Source organism: Leopardus geoffroyi, chromosome A1 (assembly GCF_018350155.1).
Source record: "Leopardus geoffroyi isolate Oge1 chromosome A1, O.geoffroyi_Oge1_pat1.0, whole genome shotgun sequence".
NCBI lineage: Eukaryota > Metazoa > Chordata > Mammalia > Carnivora > Felidae > Leopardus > Leopardus geoffroyi.
This window is the reverse complement of record NC_059326.1, coordinates 230,934,623-230,946,514: the sequence shown is the minus strand read 5'-3', so window position 1 is coordinate 230,946,514 and position 11,892 is coordinate 230,934,623. Positions and strand designations below refer to the sequence as shown.

General features: G+C 43.3%; 1 protein-coding gene across 5 annotated transcripts in view; it reads right to left on the bottom strand.

Annotated features, from left to right (window-relative positions):
- Window positions 1-9,123: 9,123 nt before the first annotated feature.
- Window positions 9,124-11,892, bottom strand: part of CTNND2 (catenin delta 2) — a 942,188-nt gene continuing 939,419 nt past the window's right edge. For all 5 annotated transcript variants that reach the window (XM_045441900.1, XM_045441910.1, XM_045441928.1 and 2 more), the window contains one exon: window positions 9,124-10,295. In XM_045441900.1, the coding sequence (XP_045297856.1) occupies window positions 10,035-10,295 (261 nt within the window). In that variant the 3' untranslated portion in view covers window positions 9,124-10,034. The remainder of the gene's footprint in view (window positions 10,296-11,892) is intronic.

Genomic DNA, 11,892 nt, shown 5'->3' with positions numbered 1-11,892 from the left:
ATAGCTCACGAGACCAGATTGTTACCTTTTCAGCAATGCTGGATGTTGGTGGATGGCTGGATATTGAATACTGGATGGCTGGGGCGCCTGGGTGGCACAGTCGGTTAAGCGTCCGACTTCAGCCAGGTCACGATCTCGCGGTCCGTGAGTTCGAGCCCCGCGTCGGGCTCTGGGCTGATGGCTCAGAGCCTGGAGCCTGTTTCCGATTCTGTGTCTCCCTCTCTCTCTGCCCCTCCCCCGTTCATGCTCTGTCTCTCTCTGTCCCAAAAATAAATAAAAACGTTGAAAAAAAAAATTTGAATACTGGATGGCTGGATGTTGAATCCGGCCATACCACATATCGCATTATAAAAATTTAGAGTTAAATTTAGAGTTATATAAGAAATAAAGGTAATAAATAATCAGTAACCAGCACAACCTGATTACATTTGTGCTCTTGAGGTTATTTTGTCTGCTTTATCTGTACCTTGGAAATGACGTGTTGCCACTTCCGGTTTTGAATTCACTAGCATCAAATCGGCAGTTTGAAATTGGTCGTGGCGGGTGCCCTTATAGCACAGAAATTGGCAAGTGCTCTATAGGTCAAAGGGGTTTCTCTTTCTCTCTTTCAACTGTTCAGTGTAAGTATGTTCCAAATATTGCACGGGACATTACTTAAACTGAAAAAATTATCAGCTGTTTCACTGAAATTCCATTTTAACTGGACGCCTATATTTTTATTTGCTGGACCCTGCAACCTTGATTAAATGAGATCTGTGTATACATATTAAGAAGATGGAGATATTTCTTGATAGAGTCCTATTAGATTTACAAACTCTGATCTCCTCTCCTGCTTACTATGGTCAGCTCTATCTTTACAACTTTACTAGGGTCAAAATTAATGACATAAAATTCCTTAGATTACTTAGTAACTGGGCTAGTGACTGGATTCCCAACAAACTTTCCACCAATCTCATTTCTGACTCCACCTAAACACAGTTTCCCTTCCACCTATGTCCATCTCATAACACAGTTTACTGACCCTTTCTCCTGGGTCCTGACCTTGCTTTGTCGGTGCCATCAGCAGGCACGGACATCAGTTCTGTCATTTTCAGCCGTTTCTTTTTAGGTTTAAAAGTTCTTGGGAAAACAAGTAAAGCTGCCCTTCAGAATCTTGGGTCTTGAGTGAGCAGAAAATCTGGTTGGAATTCTTCCCTAAGGGAGCTCATGAATGTATCAGGGCCACGGAAGCATCGCTGGAGGACCCATTATAGCACCTGTCCGCAGGCACCTGGCAATTAGAAGCTGAAGCCATTCACCTGTATCAGCGTTTCACTGGCTGCGAATGCGCCGAGCACTCTATCTTCACAGGGGGCCCAAGGACCAGTGTTGGCCAGCTCACCTCCGAAGTGTGGGGCTGGGAATTTGGGAAACAGAGAAAGCGGTGGTGCCACTGTATTGATAATGTGTGTGTCTGTGGGGAGGGGGGGGGTGCTAGCAGAAGAGGGAGTGATAAAGGGCCATGTAACTTGGAGACATTCCCATGCTGAAACTGTGCGTCCCCAAAGACGACCCAACACAGGGGAAAGCTGCATCATTGCTCAGTATGCCTCACTTTTCCAAACCTTTAATCACCTTCCATTTGATTCCATTTGATCTCTGGTTATAGATCATGACGCATGAACAAAATTGCTTAAAAACCCCAAATCAGCAGATATCGCTAGTGTACTGAGGCAATGGTATAGTTTCAAACCCGTATGAATTTGCAGCACATTTTACTTGTGATTAAAAAATAAGGTATATTAGGACAATGGCTAGAAAATGTGTCCACGGAATGTCTCTATGCTTACCAAATTGGTAATTGTGTTTTTTTTTTAAATTCTATTTTACTGAATTTTAGGAAAATATACTCTTACTCTAAGGAAATGATGATGTGAATATTTAACTCTACCTTGAGATGGCTTTCATCCATCTAGCCTTCTGTTACTTCTCAGCTGAGGTCAGGGGAAAGTCTCTAGAATGTGGGGGCGAGTACTTAATGGTTGTCTGTTGTGGAATATTCTGGGGAATTTGGTGATTCTCCTGTGCTCTAAGAGAGCCAGGTTCTTTCTATCTATCTACTCTGCCTTCCTCAGCTTGACTTCAGCTTTTTCCGGGCCCCTCATGGTGACAAGATGGCTGCTAAGACTAAGAATCATGACCTGCTTCCTTGTTCTCATCCAGCTGGTGGAAACACAAGCCCAAGATCCAAACTCTTCCTTCTGACATAATTACATGGCCTTTTATCCCATTTTCATGAGTTGTATTAGTTGTTGGTAACTTCTGATAGTAAAACTCATTGCTTTTGCTATTAAGAAATATTGGCCAAAGTTTGAAAGAAGCTGAACCTATTAAGGCAAAGTGTTATCAGTTTTGTGGGAGACCGTCTGAAAAAGGCAACACCTGTGTTTCCATCCCTGCATGCTCTGCTAGAATCTTCCCCCCACCCCATCAAGAGATACAGTCCATTTCCTTCCCTACCCTCTGGAACTGAGCAATATTTTGCTAGTGCGTTGACTAATGGAATGCATTTTGACTTTTGAGCCTGGTTCTTTCTCTTGGGACATAGACTTTGGGAACCTGGAGATAATATATAAGAAGACTGGCCCACTGAACCATCTCTGCTGGACAAGCACGTGGAGATACTTCACAGGATGCCTGAGGAGCTGAAGTTCCCCCTGTCCCAGCTAGTTGAATCGTCCCAGCCAGATACTAAGTGATTGAGCCTTTAAGTGGTTCCAGTCCAGGCTTCCAGCCTCCAGGATGATTCCGAGTGGAGTGGAGCACGGCCGAGCTGTCTTCATGGAGCCCAGTCCAGATTGAAAATTCCTGAAGAAAATAAATCTTTCTCTCTTTTTATTTTTTTTAACGTTTATTATTTTTGAGAGAAAGAGCGCGAGTTGGGGAGGGACAGAGAGAAAGGGGGATAGAAGATTTAAAGTGAGCCCTGCGCTGACAGCCAAGAACCCAGTGTGGGGCTTGAACTCACGAGCCCTGAGATCATGGCCTGAGCTAACGTCAGACGCTCAACTAACTGAACCACCCAGGCACCTCCCCTTCTTTCTTTTAAAAAAAAACGCTAACTTTGGAGTGTTCTGTATAAAGCAATAGGTAAACAGAATGAGTCTAGATCAAATTTTACATGTGTGATTTCTATCCTTGACCGTAATTAAGAGTCGTATATGAAAAAAGTCAGTGGTATTGTAATAATTTTTCCATCGATGACAACTTAGCTCATGTAGTTCAAATTCACTTTTCACATGGCCAGTGATTTAGGCTTAATTTCAATGAAGGCCAATTCACTTTGTTCTGTGACTTAACCGTGTGGTTATCTCATAGCCGTCTGGTCTTAATTTTGAGAGCATGAAGACACATTGTGGCCATTTGGAGATGGACACTAGGCTTCTCTGCTGAGCTGTTCACTAAGGGAGGTTGTGGTCATGGACTGGACACGCTCCCAAACTAGAATTTCTGAACAAAAACATCGTGTTGGCTCCATGAAGTTCAGGCTTAGGGTAGGTTGGGCATATGAGAAATGAGAATAAATAGCCTGGAGCAGATGGGAGTTGGGTGGGGTATTGAGGATGACTACCCCACAGCAGTAACTGATGTGGAAGGCACTGGTTGTATAGGACGTGTGGTGGACAAACAGATGCCGGGGTCCGCAGACACCCTCCTCTCGGACCTTGGAGTCCCACTGCCTGAGAGTTAGCCTGGTTCCATGGTGTTGAGCAAAGAGTGGGCCCTGGGGAATCAGGCTTTCCTCTCCCCATGGTCCCTTTGCTTCATGACTCCTAATCCTATCTGAAGCCACTGATTGAACATCACCGTCCCAGAAGCCATCCAGATGTGTTATGGTCCCAGAGCCATCCTGGTGTTATGGTCTATGGTGAAAAAGCCTCGATTTTATGTCCAGCAGCAAAAGTTGCCAATTACGTGGTATCACCGAGTCTTACTCCCCTCATCTCCAAAACAGGGCAGGTTATAATACGAGCCTACCTGGTAGTGAGTGGGACAAGCAGAACATTTTTAAAACACCATGAAAGCACTAAAATGCTGCACACACTGAAGGAGTTGTTCTTAAACCATTTGTATGAGCATGGAACCTTGCTTTACAAGTTTGCTTTGCTGCCCTAAAATAATTCTTCATTCCATTTGTGATTGTCTCAAGCCAGCATCTTGTCACAATCAACAGCTTATTGCTAAGCTTCCCAGTCCTCTGCCCCCTCCCCTGCTATTCAGTCTCCTTAACCTGCCACTGGAGTTACCCACTAAGGCCCTGTGTGGTCTCCAAATTACAATACTCACAGGTTTCTTCATTCTTGTCTTCCTTCTTGTCATCTTCTGGTATCAGTGCCCACCAGTGATACTTTCCGCTCTCTTTATATGAAATTCCCCCTGATTTTGACAACAGTACACTGGTCTTGTTCTCCCCAAACCCCACCTCCGATATGCTATTGTGTACTCCTGTATCATGTTGGTTGCCAATGGGCCTTCATCATCCCCGTGATGCTCTCCTCTCTACCTCCCCTTTTCCGTGACTGCTCTATCCGTGCCATTTTCCACCTCTCGGCACCAAATCTTGCGCCTCTCGTTCAGCATCCTGGTTGCATTTCAACTGCCTGTTGCAACGTTCTCCCTGGATCTACCATCAACATCTGTAATATGTCCAACATGGAGTGGATTTTCCTTGTCAGAAAGATTTTTCTTCCTTATTACCAGTGGATTATCCCCTGCTGGGCTTCCGGTCACCCAAGCTCACATCTTAGAGGGATCGTTGGGTTCCTCCAGCACTCACCCAGCACTCACCAAGTACTGTGAATTTTACAACTGCAACATTTCATGTTAGTTTTCTCCTAGCTCATGGTCTTATGTTTTCTGGATCATTGTTACCAAGTTTAATGTTCTTATGAATCGTCTGGGGATTTTATGAAAAGGCAGATTCGGACACAGAAAGTATGGAGTGGCACTCGATATTCTCCACTTCTGATATGCTTCTGGGTGATGCTGAGGCTGCAGTCCCCCAGATTATACTTTAAGTAACAAGGTTCTAGATTATTCTAACAGTTTCAGAAGTGATCTCTCTTGAGACCAGGGGTTCTCAAAGCATAGTCCCTGGACAAGCAACACCAATATCACTTGGGAACTTGTTAGAAATGAAAGTTCTCTGCCAGTCCCAGCCCTATGCAATCAGAAACTCAATGTCTGAACAAATTGTTCAGGTGATGTGCTCCAGGTGATTCTGATGCACGGTTGGAGAACCACTGATCTAGACCTTACCTGTACAACCACCACACCCCCCCCCCCGAATTTTTGTAAAATGCTATGAAAAATCTTTAGTGTTCTATAAAATGGCTTTCAGGAGCCTCAAGTTTGTTCACAGCCTGCCTTGTCTCTCTCTCCCTGCTCTTCCCGTTCCTCATTTTAGAATTAATTTTGTTGCATTCTGTTCCCTGTCCATTCCCCATACTTTCCACATCTTCACTTGCATTTCTTCCAGAAACATCTCCAATATTGCTCATCAGAAGCCTATCCGTCCTTTAAGTTCCAGCCCAATACCATCTCCTCTGCCTTGTGTTCTCAGATCGCCCACCTGGGAGTGCATCTTTTTCCTTCCTTATGCTCAGTTGTAGTTAGGACGTTGTGCATTGCACCAGAGCAGTGGTTCTGACTGGGGCTGATGTAGCCCCGCCCCAGGAGAGATTTGGAAATATCTGGAGGCTGTTATGATGGTCACAACTGCAGGTGGTGGTGCTATAGGCATCCAGTGGGTAAAGGCCAGAGACACTGTTAAGTATCCTATGCTGCATCTCCCCTATTTCTCCAAAGAATTATTCAGCCCCAAACATTAATGGTGCATTAGTGAAGACACTCTAGAGTATTATGTGTATGTTCTGTCATCTCTCATGATGGGTGTCAGCACCACCTGAGATGATGTCTCAGTTTTCATGCACATTGTAGTACAGAGTACCAGGTGCTGATTCATCAAAGCTTTTGTCTTCATTTTATTGAGGAACCAAGCAATGAAATACTGTGAAAATTTTAAAATGTGTGATGCTAATGTAGCCACTGTTGAAGTTCATGCCAAGAATTCCATTGTCTTAACTGAGGATCAAACCCTTGACTCAAAACCCCAGTTTCACCATTATCTAGTGTGCTCAGAAATGTTGGTTGGTTGGCTTGCTTGCTTGCTTTTTTTTTAAACTACTTCATTCTTTGTGTTTGAGGAGACCATAGGTGCAGCCCGGTTGTTTACTATTGAACTGGTGAAGACACGGAGGTCACGTGCCTGCCTTGCCAGTCCTAAACTGGGTACTCGTACCAGTTCTCTGGTTTGAAGAACACAGGCTCATGGCTTGGGAGTGTTGTCATTTGTAAGGAACTGGAGGTCTTTGTCTCTCAACTTTGTATGGCCAAGGATTGTCCCCCCACTCCCAGATCCTTCTTTTTATTTAACTCTGTGGGTTACAAAACAACATTTCGCCCACAGAGGAGGTGATGTGTTTAAGTTCTTCCAACAAGCTCTCTCCAAGGAATGGAGGCCAGTGCACTTTCATGAAGATCCTGACCTGAGAGGTGCCACTTTCTCTCTGGAGGGACAGAATCACCAGGCAAGAAGGGAATTGGTTCTCGAAGGCGGACAAAATAGTGTCTTCAGACAGCCAAACCTCACTTTCCAAGGGCACAGTTCTCAAGGATGGGGGGACAGTATCAGGCCCTACAGCAGAGCTGACGTCAGAGAAATGAGCAAAGCAAATAAATTGAGATTGGTTTTGCTGCTGAATTTAAACACTGCTTATTTTTTTTAACAGCAGGTTTTCATAATGTGTGTCTTGCTTATATGAAATGGGTCATCAGTGGTTAACCTTCACCTAGTCTGCACCAAGTGTGATGTGGTATCTGTGTCACCCTAATTCTTATGAACCTCTGAGGTATTTTCTCATCTAACTCACAACTGATCATTTGGATTAAAACGTAAATGTGTGCTATTAAACCTGAGTCAATATGAAAGATCTTATTTTAAAATATTAATATCATTGAAGGGGGTATAGTTTTAAGTGTCCCTTTAATCAGTCCTTGGCGATCAAAACTCTCAGGTGAAGAAAAACCAGGTCTCTTTCTCATACATAATGTCCAGATTTTACAAACTGTTAAATGTACTGGGCGTATGTATGGTCCACTACAAGGACTGAGAGGAAAAAAAATTCTAGTTTCCTTTCCTCCCTCCTTTGCTCTGAAAAACACTATTCCCATCTCAGTAAATAATCTGACATCTGGAGGTTCTTATAGACCCAAGAGGCAACTATCTGTGGGGACTTGGGTGGGGGTTAGTATCACACTTGGTCACTTCAGTACAATGAAAGCAAAAACAAACTAAAGTTTCTTGCCATTTGGGGCTTTTATCCAATATTATCCAATTTAATAATAAATTACCAGCTGATCAATGTTTGTTGCCAAGGGAGCCTGTGGGGACTTTAGGTTATTTCACAGTTTATGTAAAATCTCACCTATCTATTATCTACCTACTCATCTACCTATCTATCTAGTATCCATCGTCTATCTATCTATCTATCATCTATTATCTATCAATCATCACCACCTATCTACATCATCTTCTATTTATCTATCAATCATTTCTTACTCTCTCCTTATTTACTTCTGTGTGTGTGTGTGTGTGTGTGTGTGTATGAAAAGGAGAACACGATTGGTTTGAGTAACTACAACACTTCTAATTTTCTTTTTCCTACCTCTACCTCTGAAGCCAGAGGCTCCTGGCTGAATTGGTTCATTTCAGCCTGGCACCATATGCTGTCAAAGAATCACGGGCAGCAGAGGCATCTTTAGTCTTCCCAGGTCGCAAATGCAGGGAATTCTCGGACTCAAAGAGTATAAAGGAAAATATACAGTTCCCACTAGGAGGGCTTTTCAGCACATGCAGTCATTTCTCCATGCACAACTCAAGCCAGGAATGAGTCCTATCATTCACTTTTGGAAAAGTTAAACCAGCTACTAGGTTATGGATGAGTCATGTCTATGCCATAACCTCTGCCTCGATGAACTTCACTAGTTCACGGAGGAGGAGGACACGTTGTGCTCAGTGCTAATTTTCTCTCTCTCCACGGGGGCTGGAGCATTCCTGTGAGGGAACCCACCAATGCCGAATCCAGTCCTAGAATAAACAGTGCAACAGGGTCCAACTTGCAGGTAATTTACAGGACAGTTCAAAAGCAAATTTGTGTCTCCTGCTCTATTTTGGAAATCAGCTTTTCATTTGCAAAAATACACCTGAACAAAAAAAGTTTTTTGATTGTTGCTAAATTTGGAGAAGGAACCACTGATCTTGGACTTTGCGCTGAATTCAACTACGTAGGGTGAAGGGGAGGAAGTTTTAAAGGAAGATGGTCAGCCAATTTCTTTTGTTATTTAATTTTTATTTTTTCCAAGAACAGTTAACATTTACTAGGCACCTACTGGCCTCAGTCACTTGCATCTAAGAGCAAAGCTGATTTACCCACAGCCCGTGTTCTTGTAAATGGTTAGCCTTATTTCTTAGCTCTGTTAACCACTATTCTAACATTGGCTTCAAGTTCAATTTTAATAATCTAATCCATAATGGTCCACTGCTCCCTGCCACATGAACAGAAAGTTTGGGGGTAATAAGGCGAGCAGTTTACATTTCTTGATACTTCAAGTAATTGGCCCCAAAGTGAAATTATTGAGTTGGCCATGGTTTATTGTGTTCCCAGGGCATAAAACGTGGAAGGAAATGGACCTGTAGAAAGAGGTGGTGTCCAAGAATGTGTGAATGTGTGAAAATCCTATAACTTCACTTCAACTGGCCTAATATCCTGAGTCACTAGATGGTCAGAAGAATAGATGGAGTACGAGAAGAACAAAGCGATGTACATTTATACTGAAAACCAGAAACAAAGCTTGTACAAGATGAACAGCGAATGAAGTAGCTTCTATCAAAATAAAATCTCACACAGGTCATTTTTATACATACGTGGACATACACACACCCACACACGCACAGACACACAGGCAAGAATGTTATTTTGTAAGATAGGGTCCTTGGAAATAGACATTCTTAGCAAATATGGATGACAGATCAATTGTAATTTATTTTCTTTTAACACTGTATCATCATAAAGAAAACTGGTATAAATGAAAAAATCTATTTCAAATATCTACATCTAAAATTTTAGGCAGTGAAAAAGCACTTTGTTGACAAGGAGTGTGGAATGATGTATGTTAATTGTCAGAAACTGCTGAATGCCTTGCTTACTTGCCACAAACAAATTCACATATCAGAACGAACAATACTGCTAAATATTCCTTTTTTTCCCATTTTTTTTTTGTTAAAACATACTGGGAGAAAGAAAAGAAAAGAAAAACTGGAAATCCATACATCTTTCAAAAGTTTGAAATTGAAGCAATATTTAGAACCATAGATGAGGAAACACGGCATGGTGTAATATACACAATGCGCTTCTCTTCTTTAATCTGTAATGTACATCAAATACTTTACAACAATGCATTAACAAAAGGCAAGAAACATCTTGCTGTACAGAGGAACCCCAATGCAACTTGAAGCCTAGAATCACAACGGATGAAGAGAGTAAACAAAGCGTGAGAAGCCGTCCCTCTAAAGTGTGTGAACTACACTGTCCCTTGTGCTTAACTGCAACCTTCACGCCCCACCACCCCGACCGTCTCCTCTGCTGCCTTCAGCCACGTTCAATATAAAGCACTTTTTATACTCTACAGCTCAAACTAGAAAGGTGTTGCACGATGTCATATTTAGGATCGTTTTAGCTTCCTATTGACTTCCAAGTTAACTTTCGATTCATTTAGCTTTCTAAAATAGCTCTTAATATTTCCTTACTGGTTATCACAGCCTTCCTACGGAACAGGCTTGAACAAACTAAATTTGCAGGGGGAAAAAAAAAAGCAATGTCTTGTGGTATGCATGCACATGCACTGTTCCCGGAGCGCCTCGTGCCGCCCGCTCCTCACACCCAGGAGTCGGGGGAGGCCGGGTAGTGGCTAGTTTCATAGTTCAGTTCACTGTAGGGACGGGCAGCTGAGTAGAAGTCGACATAGTTGCCGGTGGACTTGAGTCCCAGGTGCATGGTGTACTCACTGGCGGGAGGGCGATGGTGGACCTGGTCCTCGAAGAAGGACTCGTCGTAGTTTCTCGTGGAATTCTGAAACGGCTGGTAGGTCTCGTAGTCTTTCCTGCTGGGCTCCTGTGGGACTGGCTGTGCTGGAACCTGCACAGAAAAGAAGATCCACCTGGGCTGGTTCGCTTTCCCTTGATGCAACCCCCCCACGGCCAGGCGCTCAAGCCTTCCATGTTAAGGGCTGGGCCGTGCCCCCCACCACCCCCCCCCCCCCGATCGACCACCATGACGCTTCTCCAGACACTGCCAACTTCTGATCGCCCTTCCTTTTATAAGCTGGTGCCTGGGTCCATGCACTAGCATTCTACATAATCTTTTTAAAAGATTATGATTGTAGTAAAACATACATTAACATGTAATTTGCCATCTCAACCACTTGTAAATGTATACTTCAGTGGCATTAAGTATATTCATGGCATTGTGCGGCCATCACCACTATCCATTTCCAGAACGTTTTTTAAAAGTTTATTTATTTATTTTCAGAAAGAGAAAGAATGCAGGGGGGCAGAGAGAGAGGGAGAGACAGGATCCTAAACAGGCAGCACACTGTCATCAGGGCTTGCACTCATGAACCATGAGATCATAACTTGAGCCAAAATCAAGAGTCGGACACGTAACCGACTGAGCCAACCAGGTACCCCATTTCCGGAACTTTTTCATCACCTCAAACAGAAATTCTGGACCCATTGAGCATAACCCACCATTTGCCTCCTTGCCCCAGCCCACGGCAGCCCATTCTACTTTCTGTCTCTCTGAATTTCACTATTCTAGACACCTCATGTAAGTCTAATCATATCGTATTTGTCCTTTTCTGTCTGGCTTCTTTCACCTAGCGTAATGTCCTCAAAGGCCATCCGTATTGTAGCATGGGACAGGATTTCCTTTTTAAGGCTGAACAGTATGCTATTGTATGCGTATTTTTTTTGTTTATCCATTCATCTGTTGATGGCCACTTAGGTTGTTTGCTCCTTTTGGCTATTGGGAATAATGCTATAATGAATGTGGGCACACCAGTACCTGTTTGAGTCCCTGCTTTCAATGTTCGGGGTATGGACCTAGAAGTGGCATTGCTGATCTTTTGATAATTTGAGGTGTAACTCCAAGGAATTGCCAAACTGCCACAACAGCTGAACATTTTAGTAGATAACCTTTTAAATTAAAGACGCATAGACTAGACGCTATAGAACACAACTAGTTGATCTTCCTCTCTTCTGCATTTTTTTTCCATTACACCTAGGTTGTTGCAATCCCAGAGAAAGAGACGGTGAAGATGTATGAGGTCTAATGGTCACTTGGGTATCTTTCCACCCGTGCAGTGGGCTATGATCAATACCTCTCTGGAGGACGGAGGCTTCCCACTGGTAGGGTCATTCCATCACACCTGCCTAAGTGATCAGAAGGTTGCACAGACAAGCATGTACTCAAAACAGGAAATCCACCCCAAATATAACATATTCAGGAGGATGAAAATGTTCCCCAACTTGGTTTCCGTAAGAATTTATTGAACTTGAGAATGATGTGGGGTTATGAAGCTTTTAGTTGAGGAGGAGAGGTTTCAGTACTGTCTCGTATCCCTTCAGCCCACCTCCGTGCTCTTTGCCCTCTTGTCCTTTGCAAGTTACTGTCTGATGTAGGAGGCTTTGGAAATTTAGAGGGGTCACATGAGCCTCTGAGATATGTAAAGTCA